At 44.0% G+C, this 23,799-nt stretch overlaps 1 protein-coding gene across 1 annotated transcript in view; it reads left to right on the forward strand.

Moving 5' to 3' along the window:
- PARVA (parvin alpha) overlaps positions 1 to 23,799 on the forward strand; it is a 157,864-nt gene that overhangs the window by 127,742 nt on the left and 6,323 nt on the right. Inside the window, exons 6-12 of the mRNA XM_037146868.2 lie at positions 3,279 to 3,394; positions 6,827 to 6,885; positions 9,056 to 9,075; positions 10,406 to 10,467; positions 11,202 to 11,270; positions 13,837 to 13,938; positions 14,714 to 14,786. Coding sequence (XP_037002763.1) covers positions 3,279 to 3,394; positions 6,827 to 6,885; positions 9,056 to 9,075; positions 10,406 to 10,467; positions 11,202 to 11,270; positions 13,837 to 13,938; positions 14,714 to 14,786 — 501 coding nt within the window. The remainder of the gene's footprint in view (positions 1 to 3,278; positions 3,395 to 6,826; positions 6,886 to 9,055; positions 9,076 to 10,405; positions 10,468 to 11,201; positions 11,271 to 13,836; positions 13,939 to 14,713; positions 14,787 to 23,799) is intronic.

Below are 23,799 nucleotides of genomic sequence, written 5' to 3' on the forward strand. Positions count from 1 at the left end.
ATAAAAACACCTTTCAGACTTGGCAAAGAAAAAGGAATCTTTACCTCTCAACCCAGAGGCCCAGTAGCTGCCAGTCTAATCTCTTCAGCAGGTTCCTAACATCTGACTTTGGAGGTAAGATGCCAAGTACCTCCTTCAGCGTAATTACACCTTTGCTTGCACAGTGCGATGAGCTGCCTCTCATAGCACTTGGAACAGGGCATCTTCTGCGGCAGGAGACAACGAGGAATGAGGGCAGGAGGAGGGGAGGCCAGGTCTCCGGGCCCTGGGTGCTATCCAGCCTGTGTCTCAGGAATCCTAATAGTGTTCAGTGGGAGAGAAAACAGGAGGCTTGATCACTAGTTTGAAAAAATGCATCTGCATTTTGGAAATCGACGACATTTAGAAGCATTAAAACATAAAGTCATAAGCATTAAAGTTCTCCCACCAAGACCCCTGTTTGGTTTTTTTATATATTTTTTACTCTATTTCCCACACCTCTGAATGGGTACCATCTCCATGCACCTTCCTAATGAAACAAAACACCTTTTAACTCACCAGGGAACCCAATTTGGGAGAGGCTGAGATAAAAGAATGGAATTTTTAAAAGCCTCATGAGGATCATCATTGGCTTTGAATGATTTGTTTCACGTTTACTTCCATTTCCTGTGGGAACATGTGGGTGAGTACAGTAGTCACTCACACTACCATACCACTCTCGTCTGGCTGTGTTCATTTTTGCCCAGCACTGTCTCTATCGATGCATATTTTCACTTGATGAAGTTAGGTACACCTTGTGTTTTGTTCTTTTCACTTAAGAGTAAATCATACGTATTTTCTGTATTCCCATGTGGTCTTCATAGTTATTTTTTTTTTGATAGCTGCTCTATTTCATGGGGTAGATATCCCATCGTTACCTCAAACCCTTTTTCATTGACACTGACCCTTCCAGGACATTTGGCAGCCCATTGCTAATCTCAGCTAGTGCCAAGTTGAATGTCTTAGGTTGTGTCTCTTTTTGCTTCTCTTGAATTATCCCTGTCACAGATTCCCGGAACTGAGATAAATTCCTAGGTTGGAAGGAAGAGTTACCTCGATGACTAGCTCCCTGGGATGTCCGGGGCTTCGAGGACTGCTGGGCCTGTTTACCGGCAGCAGTGGTTTCTTCCGTGCGGAATGCGGCAGGCACAGCCCCTGGGGGAAGCTCGGTCCCTCCTCTTGGTTATCTCTCCCGGTCGTTTCTGAGGACATTGTGTCATTTTCCATGTGGGGTAAAGGTGGCGAGGAGAAGCCTCGGGCTGCAGTTAGCCCTCAGGAACCAGAACAGTCATACTTTTTTTTCATCCATTTTGCCTAATAGCTTTTAGAACAAACGCTTTCTCTGCTTAATTAAAAAAAAAAAAATCATTGAAAACCACTGGTCTAAACCACCCTCCTGCTGTTGGACATAGTGTTTTCCAGATTTTTTTCAGTGATAACATATTACACAATATTTAACATCTTTGTATGTGTAGTATGCATGAGAGAGAGAGACTGTAATTATTTCTTTTGAAAACAATTCCCAGGAGGAGGGAGCACTCATTGAAAGAGTCTGGCATCTGTGTGGTGCTCATGACGCAGCTCTGTCTATTGCTCACCAAGACAGTCGAGATGACGCACGATGTCGCCAGCGTGTAAGAGCAACCTTTTGGACCGCAGCTCCTCGAACATTATGTTTTGTCATGGAAAGGGAGAGAGGTAGTACACACATCCTCCAACCCGGTGACTAGACTGAAGGTGTGGCAGTTCTGATGGCATCGGGGAGCACACCACGTCAGTGGGTCAGTCCCACGCTAGGAGCCTTTTTGAGGCTATAACTATGGGTGAAACTTTGACAATGGCCAGAAGCCCAGAACTGAAAACTTCTGGAAGGCAGAGTTAGAAGTAGATCATTTGTTGTTTGATGGTGTTGAGCTGCTGTTCACAGCCAGTAGAAAACCTTCTTTGAAGTAGCAGTGATAACAAGAAACTCTAATGAGTTCCCAAGGAATGTCTGAATCATTTCCTTTTCTTGGTGATTTCTCAAAGCTTCTGTGGAGCAGACTCATCGATCCTAGCACAGACACTCTAATAGTGGGCCCAGTTCATTCTAAGTACAAAAAAAATGGGCACTTTCTGTTCTTTCCTTAAGTGCCCCTGTAATAAAGAACCATGGGACTGGAAGGACTGTGAAGACAGGTCAAGTACCTGGTGACTCTTCCCTTGTATGAGAAACAAAGGGGAGAAAGTTGACGTGATTTAATTGCCTAGATGCCAGGCACTTTTTCAAATTATAGTAAAAATTATCAACCATTCCTAGGCATCTGCTATGTATGGGCTAGGGCTTTGCCTACATTACCTCTGGAAATTCTTACGACCTATATTTTTGCACCGGCACAGTTGTCCCCATTTGTGAAGATGAACAGATTGAGGCTCAGAGTCACTGAGTGGCCTACCCACAGTCTTACAGGCAGCAAATAAAGGGTAGAGTCGTCGAGTCAGAATTCAAACTCTAACCTAACCATGTGTGTGCCAGATTAAATCAGTCTTTTTCTCCTCACTTCTACTGAGAAAACTGCAACCCAGAAGTTGCCCAGCTTTCTCCATAAATGGCTTGACATCCAGCACATTGCTTAGTAGTTACAGAGGCCAACTGGGTCATAAATATTCCCTCCTAGCAAGTCCCTAAGGGGCACTGCCTACCCTGACCATACGTGATGCTCAAGAGGGCACAAAACCCCGTAGATATCTTTTGTGCTTTTCTCCAGGGACCTTTAAAGACCTGATCAAAGGAAGGGATCCAGTGTTCCTGACTCAGTGTCCATTTATTGAGAGCCTACTTTGAGCATAGCCTTGGAACAAGGGTAGTGGTAATAACCCAAAGATTTCATTCACAATCAGATCAGAAGAGAAGGAGGGTGCAAAGCAGACATGTCCATGGTTATTAAAATAGAGTAAACAAAAACACGGATGTGTTGGAGAGCTGATCTGAACTCAGAATTCAGCCACTGTCAGGGTCTCTATAGGGACCTTGGATTAGAGTAGAGAGGCACTACATTGAGAACCCATCAATAACATGTTTCAAGAAGCAGCTCCTTGGGACCTGGCCAAGAATGAGGGGGCCCAGGGTGAGGTCTGTGATGACTAAGAGTGTCTGTCCCCCGATCCTGTGGGTGGGATAAGAGAACCAATGGATCTGGTACAGCTACATTTGGACTATCTGCTTGTATCTTCCTAGAACCTAGAAGATTCTCTAATTTTTTTATCATCTTTTATTTCAGCTGTTCATGCCAAGAGCCTGGTAGCCATCCTGCATCTGCTTGTTGCTCTGTCCCAGTATTTCAGGGCGCCAATCCGACTCCCAGACCATGTTTCTATCCAAGTAGTTGTGGTTCAGGTAAGACAGAAACCACTACAAACATCTGCACCCTTAAAGCAGTGTGAAGGCTGAGTTCCGATGAGAGCTAAGGCACACTCGGTAGCTTGTTAGGACAGCTGAATGAACGTCTGGTGTTCTCAGGCATGCTGTACGTTGGGAAGCGTGTGACTACACTTTCTGATGTGTGTGGGCTTATCTCTAGTAAGTGTGCAAAGGGTGGAAGAGTGAGTGTTTGTATGGGGCATGTACCTGGGGTTTACATGTTATTCTCAGGAGGGTGTCTATGTAACATACATTTCGGGATGTATGGTGTGTGTATGTTTGTGAGGAGGATCTAGTAGGATCAGGAGGAAAGATGTGTTGTGTGTGCATGTGCACGTGTACCCTACGAGCCATAGAGAATCATCATTTTGGAGTAAGGAATATACTGGGAACAGACGAATGCGAGGGTGTGGGTACGTGTGTGTTTGAGAGACCCCGACGGGTTGTGCCCATACTGAGGGTGCTGCCACTTTTCACTCGCCCGGAGAAGCACAGCTGGGATCTCAAGTCATCTTTTTCAGATGATTAGGTGGAATTTCCACTCATGTGACTGTGTAATTTTCACAATGAGAGTGTGTACACACCCTGTGACTATCTCACTCTACCTCAACCCCATCAGATACTTAAATTCATTTTCATTTTCCAACTCTATGCCATTGAGCAGAAGGTTGTCATTTTGTGTGCTTGTATCTGTCCTTTTCCAAATAAACATGCTGCAAGGGAGAACCCTGCTTAGAAGCAGCTCCCTGAGTCTCCAGGGTTCTGGAATAGAGCACAGCATGGCACTTCTGCTGGCCCTTGGGGAGGAAGAGCTTTGAGGGCTGGTAAGCTTGCCTCACCAGACCAGGCCAGTTTCAAGGGGAAAAAGGTCTTTGAGCTGAGCTTTCAGGGACCGGACATTAATGGAAGAAGACTCGGGGTGCTGCTTAGTCAGCTGCTCAGCTGTGCCCTAATGAAAAAGTATTTCTTTGACACATTCTGGGTACTGGACTTGCTAAGCATCAAGAGGATATAATAGGAATATGACACCTTGGCCCTGCCTGCCAAGAGATAAGCAGCAGAGAGCGCTATCAGAAGCCCATAGTCAATGCGAATGTATGTGGTTCAGACACTAAGTGCAGCTGACTGAAAGGGACTAATTGGCCTCATTCATTGAGCACTCAACTGTGTCAAACATGGTGCTAAGCATTTTCTGTCTGCCACGGATACGTGGCCAGCCCAGAGCTTCCTGGTACAAGCATTTTCCTAGTGGATCCAGGCCATCTCTACTGTGTTATTTGTACCGATCAATAATGTGTGAATCCATTTCATTATATTTTTTTAAATTATGATTCCAAATCTGAGCAGAAAAGGGGGGCTCCTATTTTGAAAGAGTGGTCACAATAGCCCATGCTTCCTGCCTTATTTTGAGCTCAATTATGGACCATCTGAAGGCTGTTGTTGGTTTAATTTCTCCTGTAGGCAGTTTTGTTAGCATGAGGGAGAAAAGAGGACACATTACATAAAATGGCATCAATGCATGTCAGGTTTGATGGGGTACTCTGCTTTATCAAGTTAAACAGGCGCAGAAGCAGGACTCAGAATTGGCTGTGAGTCACTGGACTACAGAGAGCTCCTTGGGGAACAGATAATGGAGCGCACTGAATCAGGATGCAGTGTGAGGGGTTATTTAACCCAGATTTCTTTTCCATGCGGTATATAAAAGCATTTAATGCTGCATGATGTTGAGGGTGAGGTCTGTCTGTGAATGGCCTCACAAGACAAGGACACAGATTCCATCAGCCCCGTGTGCAAATTTTACGTTATGTTAAAGCTGAATTTGGAAAACGTTCCGATTTATCGCCACTGGATCTCCTTTAAATGATGTTTTTAACTTCCTCCTTTGCTTTGATAATCCATTCTTCTTAGTCTAATTCAGATATACTCTTGGCCTTTACCCAGTTCTATCTTTCCTTCTGTCAAAGTATTTTGTAAGGACACTAGGTTCTCTGTGGCTGTTGAGAATGGAAAGAGAAGGTTCTGGAAGTTTGGGAAGGTGGGTCAAGAAGGCAGGCTTGTATTGAGACCCCAGCACTTGGAGGGTCCTTTCTGGACACTCATCTCCGCCTTTGTGGAAAATGAGTTTGCTCTGACAAGTGCTTCCATGCCCAGACCACCCTCCAAGTATAGCTGACTAGGAAGGAACCTGATAAAATGAATCTCCCTCCTCACGCCCATCAGAAGGCCTTCTCGAATCTGAACACTCCTTCCTTAGCCCCATGACCACGTGATGGGGTTTAAATACTAAACCAGCACTCAGCCAACTCCCTGTTGACTCATGGCATCCTCCCTCCAAACTGCCCCCTGAACGCATTGTGCTCTCCTCACTCTGCCTTTTTGCTCTGCTTCCCCCACTGGAATGGCCTCTCCTGTGTGTCCAGTCCAATTCTGTGTGTCCTTTAAGTTCCAGCTCAAGGTCCCCTCCCCTTGGAAGGTTTCCTGACCATCTCTGCTGAAAGTGCCTGCTCTTGTCCTGCACTGAGCACTTTCTTTCCGCATAGGGTGACCTCATGATTTATTCTCCATGACACTTTTGAGATGGAAAGGGGATCCTTGTGATCTCAACTGAACTGGGTCATCAGGCAAAGCCCCTGGCTGGGGGAAGCCATGCTTACCTACCTGCTTCATCTATGCTATTTTACTCCATATTCCTCAAGTCCAGAACCAATGTCGTGCATTCCATACTATTTGCTCCAAGGTCAACACAAGGGCTTGTACATAAAAGGCACTGATTAACAAAATAAAGAAGAGTTGGAGGGGACGAGATAGAGGTCAGACACATGGATGGCTGGGTCAATAGGTAGGTGGGTGTCCAAAGTATTTAACCTTTTCTCAGAGACTGAGCTAGTTACCTAAGGACAGTACTAGTTATTTAAAAGCTCCTATATTCATCCATGACAAAAAAACAAAGAACAACAAAAAAACTCTCTCTGTTTGAATTCTTCAAGTTGGCCTCGTTCCTCCACCCCAGTCCCCCAGCTAAATGTGTTTCTCAGCTTCCCTCTGCGGCCCCAGCTGGAGGGCAGACACACCCCGGCCTTAATTTCCATTTGGTTTACTGTGGATTACTCCAGGAGGCGAACAGTGTGCTTCCAACAGAATGTCTTCCAATAAAGAAAGAAAAGATGCACCATCCAAGAAACAGCCTACTTGTTTGGACTAAACATGAACTGCACTTAAGTACAAGTGGTACAGTCCAGCCCCAGGAAGTCAGGGGCCTCATTTCTCTTCTGGAAGTCTCTTAACTCCAGAGTCACTTCTTAACACCAGTAACTTTCTCAGTATCAGGAATGCTAATCAGCTTTTCATATTTTTCTAAAGCATATTTTTCTCTCCTCCTCCCAACCCTTCTCCCCACCCCTGTTTCAGAAACGAGAAGGAATCCTCCAGTCTCGGCAAATCCAAGAGGAAATAACTGGTAACACAGAGTATGTCAACACCATTGTTGCCAGCGATTCTGTAATGGAACACAGATGTTTCTCCGAAATTCGTCCATTTGCTGATATTTAGTTTTCATTTATTGGGAGTGCAAGAGGGATTAGACTTCAGCCAATGATTATAGTTTAGCCTTTTCCATGCATTCAAAACATGCCTCTCAGTGCTTAAGGTACAAACTTGGGTGGGGAAGAGGGGAGAGAGAATTAGCAATGATTGAAAAATTCTAATTTCGTGGCACGCCAGGAAAAAAGTGTGCCCCCAAAGCCAACCAGCGTGAAATCGCCATGCTATAAACATGGGATTGAATTTAAACTGTTAACCTTCAAAAGGACATATTTCTTCCTTTTCTGAATCTGATTTGGTCACGTGCCATGACCCAGAAAGCCCCTCTCCACCTGAGGGTGGTATTTTTATTGTTTTCACTTACATTAAGGAATTGGAGTATCAGCACATGTAAGAGATTTGCCATGGGGAAGACATGTTTGGGTCACAGGCAAAAAGAGCAGGACTCTGGGGGCGGGGTGGGGGCACGGTTCAGACCCCCAGGCAGGCCTGAGCCCTGGCCCCACGCACAGCCAGGTAAAGTTCATTTTAAGGACACCCTGCTCCAACTTTCCTCTATCTTCCCTTGAACGAGGGTAGCCAAGTGGAAAGAGCGGGGACCTCTAAGCCAGCCTGACTTGAGTTCAAACCCAGGCTCTGCCACTTTACTCACATGGGAGTCTTTAACCTCTCTGACCTCAGTTTCTTCATCTGTGAAGTGGGGAGCATTTTGCTAACCATAGAGGATGTAACGTGGTAACAGCCCTGCCCCCCTTCCCCTTTGCCCTTCACTGCTGTCTTCCCTGGCATTCTCTGGTTACAGCTGACTCACAGCTGACCCATACCACGCGAGCCTTGCCCAGACTGGAGGAAACTCAGCCCCCTCCCTCACAGTGGCTGACGGGGGTCCAGGGTGCTGCCTGTGTGGACCCCACTATGCATGTGCCTTCGAAAGGGCCTGGGAGTTGTGGGCATTTCAGGACCCTGGTAGGGCAGAGATGAGGGGTGACCCAGTTTATGGCCTGCCTCCACGTCGCTCCAGGGCCCAGGCCTAGCAGCCGAGGGGCAGCTGCTGTGCGAGGCACACTGATTCTTGGCCTTGGGTCTGTGGGGTCTGTGGGGGGTGGGCAGAAAGCTGCCCTGGCTCAGTCCTGCTATGAGGGGAGCAAAGTTCCTTACCCTCATGCCCCCACCTCCTCAAAGCCTGTATCCTTTGCCAGGCTTGTCCACGTCCACTATTTCACCTTCTGGAAAAGGGGAGACAGATCTGAGAGGAGCCTGTGAGATGCTCCCAGGTCAGGGAACATGAAGTTTCAGTTTCCAGAGCAATCCCTCCGCTGCCCCTTGTCCTTCCCACGGTCCCTCTCTGCCACCTTGCCACATAGACATGGACAGATACACACTCCTAAGGATGACAACACAGCACAGGTTATGAAGCACTTTTGTATCTGTCGCTGTTTGTAATATACACATGAAGCAATGATTATACCTCCTAAAACCCCACAGCCCAAAGATGGAGAAGGAGATTATCGCTGGTCCATCCCACAGTGAACTCCGAGTTCATTATGCTTCCCAGTGCACATGGGTAATAGATGCACAGTTGGGATAAACTAATGAGAACCAAAAATGTATTGAGAAAAAAGGTATTGAGCATTTACTACATGCCAGGAAATCGTTCTACATATTAAATTATTTAATGCTCACAATATGCTATTGAGGTGTGTGACATTATCCTCATTCTAGAGATAAGAGACCTGGTGCCCAAAGAGGTTTGGTAACTTGCTCAAGGTCACACAGCAAGCGAATGGCTCTGTGGATTTAAACCTAAGTAGTCTGCCTTTAATGCTTGTGTTCTTAGTACTTTGCTGCTTCATGGCTGTAAGTGCAGTTCCAGTTCCTGCCCTCTTTGAGATAACTATTCTGGATCAAAGCGAGGTGCAGCTTGATGGGTATCACAGGACGAACAGGAGAGAGAAGAACTTGACCTCCCCAAGCTAATGCCCACAGCATCCTGGGCAGTGAAATTGTTAAGTGCAGAATAAAATGCCAAGAGAGCTTTGGGGCTTTTCAACCAAGGGCGAGAAGATTCACACTGTTTTCTTTTTCCTTTTCCTACAGGGCTCTTTCTGGAAGGCACGGTAAGTTATATAAAATTGTCCTATGCTGCTGGTGGCTGCCACAGGGGTCCAGTTAATTCTGCAACAGCTGGGGAGAACTGGCACTCAGCTTGCTTCCTGCATGTGTGTCTGCACCAGCCTGGTGACAGCCGCTTGGGAGGAAGGGTCAGTTTACTGGAGGGAAGAGGAAAACTAACCACAGCTGTGCCATCCTTTTGCAAGTAACCAGACCGTTGGCGTTGTTGGGTTTCTGGATGGGTCCTGGGCATTTGCAGGGCAGTCTTGCTTTAAGTGTATTGTGAAAGTAAAGGAAGGAAGTGTATTTACACGCTTGGACTGTCTCCGCTATCCACTCTGCCCAGCCCTTCTAGAAGCTGCCTTCTTTCTCTTTTCTTATCACAGCTCCTATCTCTTCCAGTTCTCAGAACTCTGGGTTTGTTTATAAAGTCTGTGAATGTCAGAGATCACAATCACCTTCCTGGAAGTCTCAGATTTGCCCATTGGTGCAAGAGGAGAAAAAGACGGACCCCCAGGACCATGAGCCTTCCCTGCCCCAGGTTCCTCTTGGAGACTGTTCTCATTTGCTGCCTGAGATCCCTCCATTACTTCACCTCTCAGTTCAGGAAACATGGGGGCTATAGCAAGGAAAAACCCTGCAGGGGGCATGGCTTTGCTGTTTCCTATGATCCTGTATTTACTATGCATATTTTGAATGATTCCAATAATGCTAAAACAATTCAGATCAGCATACACTCCGGTCTACACAGCACAGGCACGTACATTCTCATCTCTCATCTCATGACACACCTGGGAGGTCTGTTTCACAAGAGGAAGCTGGGGTGCAAAGCACTGAAGTGACCAGATCACTCCAGAAGAGGAGCTCACATCTGGTCCTGGGCTCTGTGGTTCCCAGTCTGCTTATTTATCCGCCCTACCAGGATGTGTCTTGTGGGTAACCTGGTTCTGATAATTACGGGGTGAAGTGATTGGACATTTGGATAACACTCTGCCTCCAAAAAGCTTCAGAAACACTTTAGAACCGTGACTAAATCATGATGTAATGAACAGAAAGACCAAACAGAAACAGCCAGTCCCAAGTCAAAGTGCCTGACAGAGCCCCTCAACCCCAGCCCAAAACAGGGTTAACATAGAGGGTGGACACTTATACACACAAGGCCCCTCATGTAAGAATCAACCCCAAATCTCTGCCCACAAACCAACTTCTGGAGTTCCCAGTGCAGCCTCACGCCCTGGAGAATTTGCATATGTAGCCGACCATGTGCCCAGGACTCGGGGTGGGCTTCCCGCCAGGAATCCGCTCTGTGCTTCACTGGACATTTTTCTCTTTCAGAACGCGATGCCTTCGACACCTTGTTCGACCATGCACCAGATAAGCTCAACGTGGTGAAAAAGGTAGGAAAGAGGCGCCTGGGAGGAAAGGATGGGGGCCAGGGTGGGGGAGTGAGATGTAGCAAAACTTTTTAGGAAAACGCATCCCTGCAGCTTTCAAGCTTCCTGAAACTGGTTTCATCACCAGATCTCTGCAGATGTCGGGCTTTCCTGCTCGATGTCCATTTTATCTGTCTTGTTCTCACTGAATACCTCATCCAGTCCCTTCCTTCTCCCATCTGATGATAGCATCTCTGAGTTCTGAGACTCTGAACACCCTGTCCTCCACCCTTACTGAACCCCCAGCTGTGCCTCTCTCCTCACACAGACCTCCCCCTGTCTCCCTAGTCACAGGCACCCAGGAAGGGACTGGAAGGAAGGACTCAGTGGGGTCATTTCTTCTCTGGTCCCCTTCCAAATTTTCCTTCAGCTCCCAGAGCCTGGGACCAGATGCTCCACCTCTCACTCCACCCTCTCAGGCTCCTTTCACAGTTTGAATCACATAGTGTAGGGGACTGCAAATCCTTGGGGGCTATCTTCTCCTATGAACTCCAGGGGCTTTGCCGAAGAGCCTCATAGGCTGCTTGCTCATCATCACTCAGCTTGGCACAGGGATCCAGGCCCCGTGCTCTCGGCTGGGCCTCGTGCTGTGTGATCACACTGGTGGTGGGCCCCACAGTGGCGTCACAGAGGGGGCCTCAAGGGTCTGGCCCTGGGGAGAGTCTCCATCTCAATGCCTGGCCTGTGCTTTTTTTTAGACTCTGATCACTTTTGTGAACAAACACCTGAATAAACTGAATTTGGAGGTCACAGAACTGGAAACCCAGGTGGGTGACAGCCCTGAGTGGAGGGTAGTGGGCCAGGTCCTGTTCGACAGCCACCATTCCCAGTGCTCAACCCCTGCATTGCCAGGAGGGCTTTCAGGAGGAAGGGGATTCTATTGCATTCAAAGGGATGAACTGCTCGGAATTTATCTTAATTTATTTTGAAAAGTTGCAAGAACATTATCATGAATACCCATATAGTCTTCACCCACATACATCAGTTGTTAACATGTGGCCATCTGTGGGTTTTGGGGGCTTTTTCCTCTCTCTCCACCCTGAGTACTTCAACATACATCTCTAAATAACAAGCACATTCTCTTAGGTAGCCACAATCCAATGATCAAATTCTGGTAATTTTAACACTGATATAATACATTAGGTAAAACCATATGAAATTGTTGATACTTATCTACTTTTGAAAATGTCTCATCGTTCAAAAAAAACCACTATATTCCAGTTTTTCTAGCTGCCCTAATATTCTCACATGCTGTATTTAGTTGTCATGTCTCTTTAGTGTCTTTTTATTATAGAACAAATCCTCAGCCTTTCTGTGCATGACATCATTTTTGAAGAGTGTGCAGGCAGGCCATTGGGTTCATAGAAAGTTTCTCAGTTTCCCACCCTCCCCCCCCCACCCCACACTCACAGTTAGATTCAGGTGATGCATTTTTGGTAACAACAACACCTAAGCAGTGCTGTGTTTTTCTCAGACACCTTGTCCATGCGCTTGTCACTGGTGATAGTAACTTTGATCACTGGGGTAAGTTGGTGTCTACCAAATCTCTCTACTGTAAAACTTTTCTCCCTCCTTTATAACAACTAATCTTTACTGGGAGATTCTTTAGGATTGAGTAATGTATCCTGTTTCCCAACCTGCTTTCATTCATAATGAGTTTTTAAAGTGTGGTTTTCTTGTGAGCACGTGGTCGTCTCCTGTTGTTTTTAAAAGCAATTCCCGGGTCTGTGCCTGAGCACTGAGTGTGTCTGAACTCTGTGGAATGAGTTTATATACTCTTTTGGGAGTTAGGGAATGCTCTGGAAAAGTGATATTTCCTCGAGTGAGCTAGCATGAGCTCCGGAACTTTCACTTCTGTTTTCCTGGGTAGGGAATGCTGTGCAAAGGAGTCTCTGCCTGGTGTGTTTGGTGTCTGTCTGCAGGTTTTACCATCCAGTCATCAGAAAGAGCAGTCAGGGGTGGGAGCTGCCTGTATCTGTGGCACTCAGAGCTGTGAGGGACCTTGACCCTAATCCAAGGTCCTCCCCTGAGTTGACAGATTGGATTTTTTTATTCTCAGGCCATTCTAGCTATAGCCAGAATGAGGCCCAGTTAATTAGTTCCATGGGAGGACCTGGATTTTGACACAGATGCTGGGGTCTGCTGTCGCATTATCCACCTTGGGGTGACATGGAATGAGTCATGCTTAGGCCCTACACACTTGAGGACAGAAGCAGGGAGGAAGCTGCTCCTGTGTCAAGTTCATGTTCTGGGTCATCAATGCACCCATAACAAAGGGTGCCCTTCCATCGCAGGGCCACACACACACACACACTCACCCAGACTGGGATGATGGAGACACGCCTGTTCACCTGATGTGCGCATCTTTGGGATGGGGGAGGAAGCCAGAGTCCTGGGAAAGAGCCCACGCAGACATGGGGAGAACATGCCAACTCCACATAGAAACAGACAGTGGCCTCAGCTGAGTGTCCATTCTTTTCCCCATCACCATTATAATGTGATGATATTATTTGAGGACTTGCTATAGTTAATATTTATTAAATGTTGCCTACATGTCCAGCAATGTTCTAGGCACTTTAGACCTATTAACTAACTTAGTTTTCATGATAACCCTGCTAAGTAGATACTATACTATTGTCATCCCCATTTTCCTGATGGGAAAAATGAGGCACAGAGGAGTTAGGTAACTTGCTCAGATCACATAGCCAGTGAGTAGTAGAGCTAGAGGCCTAGCTCCAGAGCCCGAGTTTGCAATAGCTGTGCTATATTGCCTCTCAAGCAATGATAAAGTGAGATGTGAGAAAGGGCAATACCTAGGCCCGGATGATGCTAGAGTTCTTTGTTCATAAAGCAAGTCACCGTAGTAGCCTCATGCCATTGGCCTTGGGTATACCCCTGCCTTCCTCTCCCTGCCCCACGCTAGCTGATTCCTGCTCATCCCTCAGGCCTCCATTCAGGCAGCACTGCCTCCAGAAGTCTTCCCTGTTGCCTTCAGTGGGAGAGAGTGAACTTCGTCGTTTTCACACTAGCCACTGTGCTTCCTTCCATTAGAGCAACCTCTGCATTTTCTCCACATCATTCTTCCTAATGGACTATGAGCTCCTTGAGGACAGGGGCCACTGATGCATGTCTCTGGTCCAGGTGCCAGATAAAGGCTTGGAACATGGTCGATGCTCAGTAAATGCTGGGCCATGGGTTTGTGGCTCCAGGTCTGGACCAGCCAGGCCAGACATGTTGACATAGAAGCTGATGAACCCTCTGAATGTGGCTCAGCTGGGGGTGGGGGGAGCGGGCAAAGGGGCCTAGTGCCTTCACCTGGCTCTCTCCCTCCAGTTTGCAGATGGGGTGTACCTGGTGCTGCTCATGGGACTCCTGGAGGGCTATTTTGTGCCCCTGCACAGCTTCTTCCTGACCCCAGACAGCTTTGAACAGAAGGTAAGGGAAGATGATGTGAAGAAAGGCCCTAGCCCATGAGCCCTGACTCATCTGCCTACATCTATGCTGGGGCCATCTGAGGAAAAGGCAGCAGCTGCCTGTCTATCCAGGGTCTTCAGAGGTTGGAGGTAGAGTCCATTCTGATGAGCACTGAGCAGCAACAAAGCTACCTGCAGACCACTGAGCATCCCAAATAGCTTTCTCCTCACTACCCACCCCCTACCCGAGCCTGGCCTTGGTTGCCTAGTCATATGCTCTGGCTGGGTGCCATAGGCCAGTCACACCTCTTCCCAGAAGTGGCGGGGAAGGTAGTTGCAAGGCTGGTCTGACTTGAGGAGCCACACTCAGCCCAGTTCTGATGCCTTTCATTGGCGGCCACAGCCTGTGTGCTAGACAAGGAACATTTGATCCAAGGCAGAAACCCTTCTCTGCCTCTTAACACATCTTGCTGTCTGATCCTTTCAGCAGTGAGCGTTAATGTCACTGAGTTGGAAATCCTGGCAGTTGACACAGGAACACAGTAGGACAGGAAGAGGAGCCCAAACTCCTCCAGAAGCGCTCGCCAACAGCAGGCTGGGACTGTCCAGCTCACATTCCACATGGCCTGCCCATTTTGGTAGCCTCATTTCTCCTTCAAATTAGGGCCTCATTTTAGCTCAGCCTCTATCCCTCTAGTTACAGTACTGACTCCATCACTTTTAGGAGCAGGTCTCAGGATCCACAAGTGTCCAGGAACGAATGTGTAACAACACACGCACTGCATTTCTCTTTCCAGGTCTTAAATGTCTCCTTTGCCTTCGAGCTCATGCAAGATGGAGGGTTGGAAAAGCCAAAACCACGGCCAGAAGGTACTTTGCTCTTCCCCTGGGTTTGTGACAAGATGGTGAGACCCTCTTCCTGTGTTAGTGTTCAGGGCGCAGGGCTAAGCTCATGTTTCATAGCAGAGGGAAGAGTTTCCTTTCTGAAGGCTTCTTTGCCATTCGAAAGGGAGGGTATGACAGAGTACAACTGCCCAGTTTTGGAAATCCTTAGTGAACCGCAAACCACGTGGCCATGGGAAGACAAAACCTGAAATCTCACGCATGGGATCCTGGGAATAAGGACCCAAGCAGACATGGCACAGGGCAGAGGTACCACAGGAACTGCCTCGTGCCCTGTTTCCAGGCTCTTCTGTCCCTGGACAGGGTGCTGACCTGCCAAAGAGCGGTGTCCCAGGCCAGTCATTGTTGGCAGCTCTGCTCTGAGTATGAGTGTCTTTCCTGTCCTGTGCCCATCCAAACTGCCCAGCGATGATTTGTCAGAGTTAGGTTGAAGATGTAAGACTTAAAAAAAAAAGGCCCAAGGAAGAAACTGCTCCGCTATTCCTCCTGTGCCAGTGCTTGGAACTGTGTGTGCATGTGTGCACGTAGGAGGCACATGTCTTCAGCAGCCTCCCTAGTGCAGATGTTTGTTTCTGAAGCTGACTGACTGAAATATTCCATTTTACCGGCACTAGTGTGTCAGTGTTATGTTGTAGATAATTTTCTGTTTATGTCAGTTTAGAACATTAGGAATGCTATGTTTAGGCCCTTTTGCTTGTACTTTCCTGGCTGTTTAAAGACAAGTGAACAAGTAGGGATTGTGTGCTTTCACTCCCCATTGCTGCCTCTGCTCTGAATTCCTCCACCCAAACCTCCACATAGAGGGGCACTATCACTGACTGTCTGGTGGTCCTGAGACCCCACGCCTAGGCCATCCCTGACCTCAAGGCACATGTAGCCAGCAAGGGAGAGAAAGGTTGTACCAGGTCCCAGAACAAAAGGATAGTGGTGATAACTGCCATGAAGAGGTACAACTAAGAGGTTATGAGAACTGAGGAGGTGATGATCGCTTCTCTCTGGAGTGGGGGAAGGTTTGATAAAGATGGTGATAGTTGGGCTAAACCATAAGGATCAGGTAGGGCTTTTGTTTGGAAATTAGGATAGAAGAGAGGCCGGTACAAGCAAAAGCTCAGCTTGACCTGCACTGGTTCCCCTCCTAAGGACCTATGGAACCAACATAGCTGGTGGGTAGCTTCAGAACACACCAGAGCACTACCTAACAGCTCAACAAACAACACACCCAAAGGGCGGCTTTGGCTGTATTAGAGCCCTGCTAAAGTGACCCCTGCTCCTTGGGTCAGCCCCAACATAACAGTTTGTCTGCCAGTCACGAACAGCCCTCACAGCCACTCAATCTGAGGATCAGTCCCACCCTTGATGTACCAACAGCAGTCATGGCTCAACTATAACAGCAGGACACATACAACACACACAAGGGGCACCACTGGAGCATTCAGCTCAGGTAACCAAGGAGACTGCACCACTGAGCCCCACAGGACACCTACTACATAAGGCCACTCTGCCAAGAACTGAAGATGTGGCAGATCTACTTAATACCTAGAAACAAATTCAGGGAGTCAGCCAAAATGAGGAGACAAAGAAAAAAGTTCCAAATGAAAGACAGGATGAAAATCCAGAAAATATAACTAAACAAAATAGAGACAAGCAATCTATTAAATATAGCCTTCAAAACAGTTGTTATAAGAATGTTCAATGATCTTAGGGGGAAAATAGGTGAACTCAGGGAGGACTTCGACAAAGAAATAGGAAATATCTACATGGAGATAGAAAACATAAACAGAAATGAAGACTATATTAGAGGGAATCAAGAACAGATTAGATGAAGCAGAGGATTGAGTAAATAATCTGAAAGATAAGGCAATAAAAAACATCCATAGTAATACCAAAAAGAAAAATAATTTTTGAAAATGAGAATTGTGTAAGGGACCTTAGGGACAACATCAAGCACCCCAACATTTGCATCAGAGAGGTACCAGAAGGATAAGAGAGAGAACAAGGGATTGAAAACTTTTTTGAAGAAATAATGAAAGAAAACTTTCCTAATCTGGTGAAAGAAACAGAAATACAAATTGAGGAATTACAGAGGCCCCCAAACAAGATGAACGCAAAGAGGCCCACACCAAGACACATCATAATTAAAATGTCAAAGGTTAAAGACAAAGAGACCTTTAAAAGCAAGAGAAAAGCAGTTACATAAAAGGGAACTCCCACAAGATTGTCAGCTGATTTCTCAACAGACACTTTGCAGCCTGAAAGGAATGGCAAGAAACATTCAAAGTGATGAAAGGCAAAGACATACAACCAAGAATGCTCTACCCAGCAAGGCTATCATTTACAGTTGAAATAGAGATAAAGTGTTTTCCAGACAAGAAAAAGCTAGAAGAGTTCAATACCACTAAACCAGTATGACAATGTTAAAGGGATTTCTTTAAGAAGAAAAGATTGAAAATATAAACAATAAAATATAGGAAAGAAAAAATCCCGACAAAGGCAAACATAATAAAAGTAGTGGATCACAATTATAAAGCTAGTACAAAAGTTAAAAGGTAAAGTAGGAAGATCATGTATAATTACAACAATAAATTAAGAGATACACACAAACACATCAATGCAAAAGTAAAAACAAATGACAGAAACATAAATGAGGTAGGGGATGAGTGAAAATTGTAGCAATCTTAGAATGTATTCAAACTTAAGTGACAATCATCTTAAAATTGACTGCTATATACATAGCTTACTACAAAGCGCTGCAAAAGTAGGTTTATATTCCTGTATTATTGTCTATTAATTATTGTATTATCCATAAAAACAACTGTAAACCTACTTTTATCCCACCCTCTACATGTGAAGCACACAGTAGCCACAAACCAAAAGTCTGTAAGTTATACAAAGGAATCTAAACATAACACTATAGAAAGTCATCAACATTGAAGAGAACAAGAAAATAAGAAACACAGATAAACTACAAAAAAAAAACCAGAAACAATAAAATAGCAATAACACACACCTATCAGTAATTACTTTAAATGTAAATGAACAAAATGCTCCAAATTATGAGACATAGGGTGGCTGAAAAGATTAAAAAACAAAAACAAAAAAAACAAGACTAGTACATATGCAGCCCATAAGAAACCCACTTTAGATCAAAAGACACACAGACACTGAAGGTAAAGAGAGGGGAAAGATATTTTATGCAAATGGAAATGGGAAAAAACCCACACTTATATCAGACTAAATAGACTTTACGACAAAGTCTGTAACAAAAGACAAGTACATTTCAATATGATAAAGGGATCAATCTAACAAGAGAATACTATATAACTCTTGTAAACAGCTATGCAACCAATGCAGGAGCACCTAAATATACAAAGTAGACATTGATAGCACAAAGGGAAAGATTAACAGTAAAACAGTAATGGAAACAGAAATCAACATGCAGAGAGTGGCCTTAAGTGACACATTAGACCAGACAGATTTGACTTTTTAAAGAACATTTCACCTCAAAACAGCACAATATACCAGTATTTTGCCATGTATAATGTGTGATCTTTTGCCCAAATTTTTGAGGGAAAAAGTACTAGGTACTTAAAAAAACAGCTTTGCTTGTTTTTGATCACTTCAAAGCCCATGTTACACAAAGTGCAAAAGCAATCACAGCAGACTTGAAAACCCAACTTGCTGTGGTACCTGGTGGGTTAACCAGCCAGCTGCAACCTCTTCATGTGTCAGTAAACAAGCCCTTTAAGGCCCTAATGAAGAAAGAGTGGCTGTTGTGGATGCAGTCAGCTGATAATGATTTAATACCTACAGGCAGAATGAAGAAAGTGTCCATTGCCCAGGTATGTGATTGGGTCCTAAGATCATGGAATGGTGTTAAGAAGGTGTTCAGGGACTTTTAAATTGTTTTTAAAATGCAGCATCAGCAGTGCTATGGGTGGAACCAAGTATGATGAAATTAACTAGGATGAGGAAAGTGACTCAGAAGATACTGGTAATGTAGGAATTGAAGAAGATGATGCTTCTGATATTTACAGTGACAAAGTTCTTGGCCTCTGTGATGCATAAATATTGTAAAATTTGTTACTGGTACATCAAATTTCTTGTACCTTCTATCTGTTCTTGTGTTTTCTAATTATTTGTTACATAAAATTTCTTGTACCATAATATGTTCAAAAACAAATGTAAAAATTTCTTTATAATACAAAAAATAAGCATCTAAATGTAAATAAGTAAATAATTGAATTAAAAATTTCAAACAAAAGATATTTTTTCTGAAAGTTTAGCCCAAAAACATGGGCACACATTATACATGACAAAATAAAATACATCCTTTTTGACTGTACATTGAACATTTTCCAGGATTGATTATATTAGGACATAAGTCTCGATAAATTTAGGAAGACTGAAATCATATCCAGCATCTTTTCTTATTACAACAGATGAATTTGAAATCAGTTACAAGAAGAAAACTGAAAAACACAAACACATGGAGGGTAAATAATATGATACTAAACAATGAATTGGTTAACAATGAAATCAAAAGATACATTGAAACAAAAGAAAATGGAAACACAACACCTAAAAAAAAATTTGTGGGAGACAGCCAAAGCAGTTCTATGAGTGAAATTTATAGCAATACAGAACTACCACAATAAACAAAAAAATGTCATATAAATAATTTATCCTTACACTTAAAGGAACAGGAAAAGAGAAGACTAAACAATACCCAAAATAAGAAGTAAATAAATGTAAATATTAGAATGGAGACAAACGAAATGAGTCTTTAAAAAAGCTATAGAGATATAAATAAATGGAAGCATATGCTATGTTCATGGATTGGAAGAATTAACATCATTAAAATGTCTGTACTACCCAAAGCAATCTATAGATTCAATACAATCTCTATTAAAATACCAATGACTTATTTCAGATATAGAAAAAATATTTCAAAAAGTTATATAGAACTATAAACAACCCTGAATAGCCTCAACAGTCTTGAGAAAGAAGAACAAAGTAGGAGGGATCACAATATCTATCTGAATCAAACTATATTACAAGACCACTGTAATCAAAACAGTCTGATACTAGCATAGGAATAGACACATAGATCAATGGAACAGAATAGAGAGCCCAGAAATAAATTCAAATATCTATGGTCAATTAAAATTCGCCAAAGGGGACAGGAGTATAAAATAGAGTAAAACTAGCTTCTTCAATAAATTGTGTTGGGAAATCTGGACAGCTACATGCAAAAAAATGAAACTTGACCACCAACTTATACCATACACCAAAATAAACTCAAGATAGATAAAAGACTTATATGTAAATTATGACACCATAAAAGTCCTAGAGGAAAACATAGGCGGGAAAATTTCAGATACCCCAAAGCAGCAATATTTTCACCAACATGCCCCTTCAAGCAAGGAATATAAAGGAAAGAATAAACAAATGGGATTACATCAAATTGAAAAGCTTCTGCATGGCTAAAGAAAACATCAGCAAAATAGAAGAAATAATTCAGGGACTTCCGCCAAGATAGAGGCGTAGGTGGAAACTCCTTGCATCCATGCACAACCAAATCTAAAAACAACAAAGTTTTAACAACAATAAACGCAACCAAACCACACAGAAAATCAACAATACGGAGTCTGAAAACAACGAAATGTTCAGCTAAACCGGTAAGAGGAGCAAAGCCAGCAGTGGAGCGGGTTGGCCAAAAAGATCCCCGAGATGGGTGGTGCGCAGGCAGCCTAAGGCCCAGATCCCAGGTGCCGGCTAGCTACAGGTGGACACAGGGAACAGGCGTGGCTGGCTGTCTGCAGTCGGTCAAGTATTTGCCTGCAGATAAACCAGTGAAGAGGCGAGCACTGAGACCACACGGCCCAGGGCGGCGGGCTTGCACATTTCCGCTCAGATAAACAGGCGGGGGCAAGTGGTGGGATGGACTGGGCGAGCCGAGAGGACTGCCATTGCTCCCTCTCTGACCCCGCCCCCACATATAGCGTCACAAACCAGCGACCTGGGTGGCCCCACCCTGGTAAACAACTAAGGCTCCACTCCTCATACCTAACAGGCACAAACAGATAAAAACATGGCTCAGGAACAACTCAGAGCCCCAGAGCCAATAAATCTAAGAGATGAAGAAATAGCCAAACTTTCAGATGCACAGTTCAAAACACTGGTCATCAGGATGCTCACAGAACTGTTTGATTTTAGTCACAAATTAGAGGAACATATGAAGGCTAAACTAATTGAAATGAATGGAAACACACAGGAAACCAATAGTAATGGAGAGGAAACTGGGACTCAAATCAAAGGAGTGGACCAGAAGAAAGGAAAAATGACCAAAAAGAAAAGAATGAAGAAACAAGAATTCAAACAAATGAGGAGAGGCTTAGGGACCTCCAGGACATCTTTAAACATTCCAACATTCGAATTATAGGGGTACCAGAAGGGGAAGAGGAACAGTCACAAGTGGGAACCTTATTTGAAGAAATAATAAAAGAGGACTTCCCCATTCTGGCAAAGGAAATGGACTTCCAGGAAATCCAGGAAGCTCAGAGAGTTCCAAAGAAGTTGGACCCAAGAAGGAACACACCAAGGCACATCATCATTACATTAGCCAAGATTAAAATGAAGGAGAGAATCCTAGAAGCAGCAAGAGATAAGGGGACTGTCACCTACAAAGGAGTTTTCATCAGACTGTCAGCTGATTTCTCAAAAGATACCTTACAGGCAAGAAGGGGCTGGAAAGAGGTATTCCAAGTCATGAAAACCAAAGACCTACAACCAAGATTGCTCTATCCAGCAAAGCTTTCATTTAGAATGGAAGGACAGATGAAGTGCTTCTCAGATAAGACCAAATTCAAGGAGTTCATCATCACTAAGCCCTTATTATATGAAATGTTAAAGGGACTTACCTAAGAAAAAGAAGATAAAAAAGATGAACAGTGAAAGGACAGCAAACTCACAGTTATCAACAACCACACCTAAAACAAAAGCAAATTAAGAGGACAGCTAGATCAGGAGTGAACCATAGAAATGAAGATCACATGGAGGGTTAGCAACAGGGGAATGGGAGAAGGAGAAAGGGGGAGAAGGTACAGAAAATAAGTAGCATAGATGGTAGGTAGAAAATAGATAGGGGGAGGGTAAGAATAGTAGGGGAAATACAGAATCTAAAGAACTTGAGACACGTGTTCATGAACTAAAGGGGGGGACGGTGGGGGAGGTGTGTGCAGGGTGGAGGGGAATGGAGGGGGGAAATAGAATAAATGTAATGGCATAATCAATTAAAAACATCAGCAAAATAAAAAAGAAACAACTGTAAGGGAAAATGTATTTGTCAATGATCCTGCAGACAAGGGTTTGATCTCCAAAATACATAAAGAATTCACACGACTCTACACCAGGAAGACAAAGAAACCAATTAAAAAATGGGCAAAGGACCTGCACAAACACTTCTCCAAGGAGGACATATAGAGGGCCCAGAGACATATGAAAGGATGCTCAACATCACTAGCCATCAGAGAGATACAAATTAAAATGACAATGAGATACCACTTCACACCAGTCAGAATGGCCATCACTAACAAATAAGCAATGTGGAGAAAAGGGAGCCCTCATATACTTTTGGTAGGAATGCAAACTGGTGCAGCCACTATAGAAAACAGTATGGAATTTCCTCAAAAAGACAAAAATGGAACTGTCCTTGATCCAGCAATTCCACTGCTAGGATTATACCCTAAGAATCTTGAGAAAACAATTCAAAAAAAGAACCTACACACTCCTATGTTCATAGCAGCATTGTTTACAATAGCCAAGTGCTAGAAATAGTCTAAGTGCCCATCAGGAAATGAGTAGATCAAAAAACTATGGTACACTTATACAATGGAATACTACACAGCAGAAAGAAAGAACTCCTACCCTTTGCAGCAGCATGGATGGAAATGGAGAGAATTATGCTAAGTGAAATAAGCCAGGCAATGAAAGACAAATACCATATGATCTCACCTATAAGTGGAACTTAATGAACAAAACAAACAAATGAGCAAAATAGAACCAGAGACATGGAAATAAAAAACAAACTGACAGGGGCCAGAGGGGAGGGAGAGAGGGATATGAGGGGAATGAAAGGGAAGGGTCAAGTGAAGGAACATGTTCAGAGGATCCATGGACAGGGATAGTGGGGTGGGGATTGTCTTTGGGAGTAGAGGTTGGATGGGGCAGGGGAGAGTAATGGGGGGGAAGTGGGGACAACTGTAACTGAACAATTTAAAAAAGGCAATAGAAAAAATCAATGAGACCAAGAACTGGTTCATAGAAAAGATAAAATTGATAAATCTGTAGCAAAACTCTTCAAGAAAAAAAGAGGGGGATGGTGAATAAAATTAGAAATGAAAAGGAGAATTGACCATTGACAACAGAAATACAAACAAGATAAGAAAATACTACAAACAATTATATGCCAAGAAATTGGACAACCTGGAAGAAATGTATAAATACCTACAAACATGTAAGCTGCCAAGACTGAATGGGGATGAAATAGAAAATCTGAACACACTGATAACTACTAATAAAATTGAACCTATAATCAAAAAACTCCCAACAAACAAAAGATCTGTATCTGATGACTCCACAGGTGAACTTTACCAAACATTCAAAAAAGAATTGATACTTATTCATATCAAAATACTCCAAAAATTTTAAGAGGAGAGAAGGCTCCCAACTTATTTTACAAGTTCAGCATTATACTGATACTAAAACTAGACAAAGACACTATAAAAACAGAAAATTATAATCCAATATCCCTTATGAATCCCTTATAGATGCAGTAATCCTTAATAAAATACTAGCAAACCAAATTCAACCATACATTGAAAAGATTATCTATGAACAAGTGGGATTTATTCTCAAGATGAAAAGTAGGTTCAAATTCTGCAAATTAATTAATATGATATGCCCAATAAACAAAATGAAG

Source organism: Artibeus jamaicensis, unplaced genomic scaffold (assembly GCF_021234435.1).
Source record: "Artibeus jamaicensis isolate MK-2021 breed Jamaican fruit bat unplaced genomic scaffold, CSHL_Jam_final contig_797, whole genome shotgun sequence".
Lineage (NCBI taxonomy): Eukaryota > Metazoa > Chordata > Mammalia > Chiroptera > Phyllostomidae > Artibeus > Artibeus jamaicensis.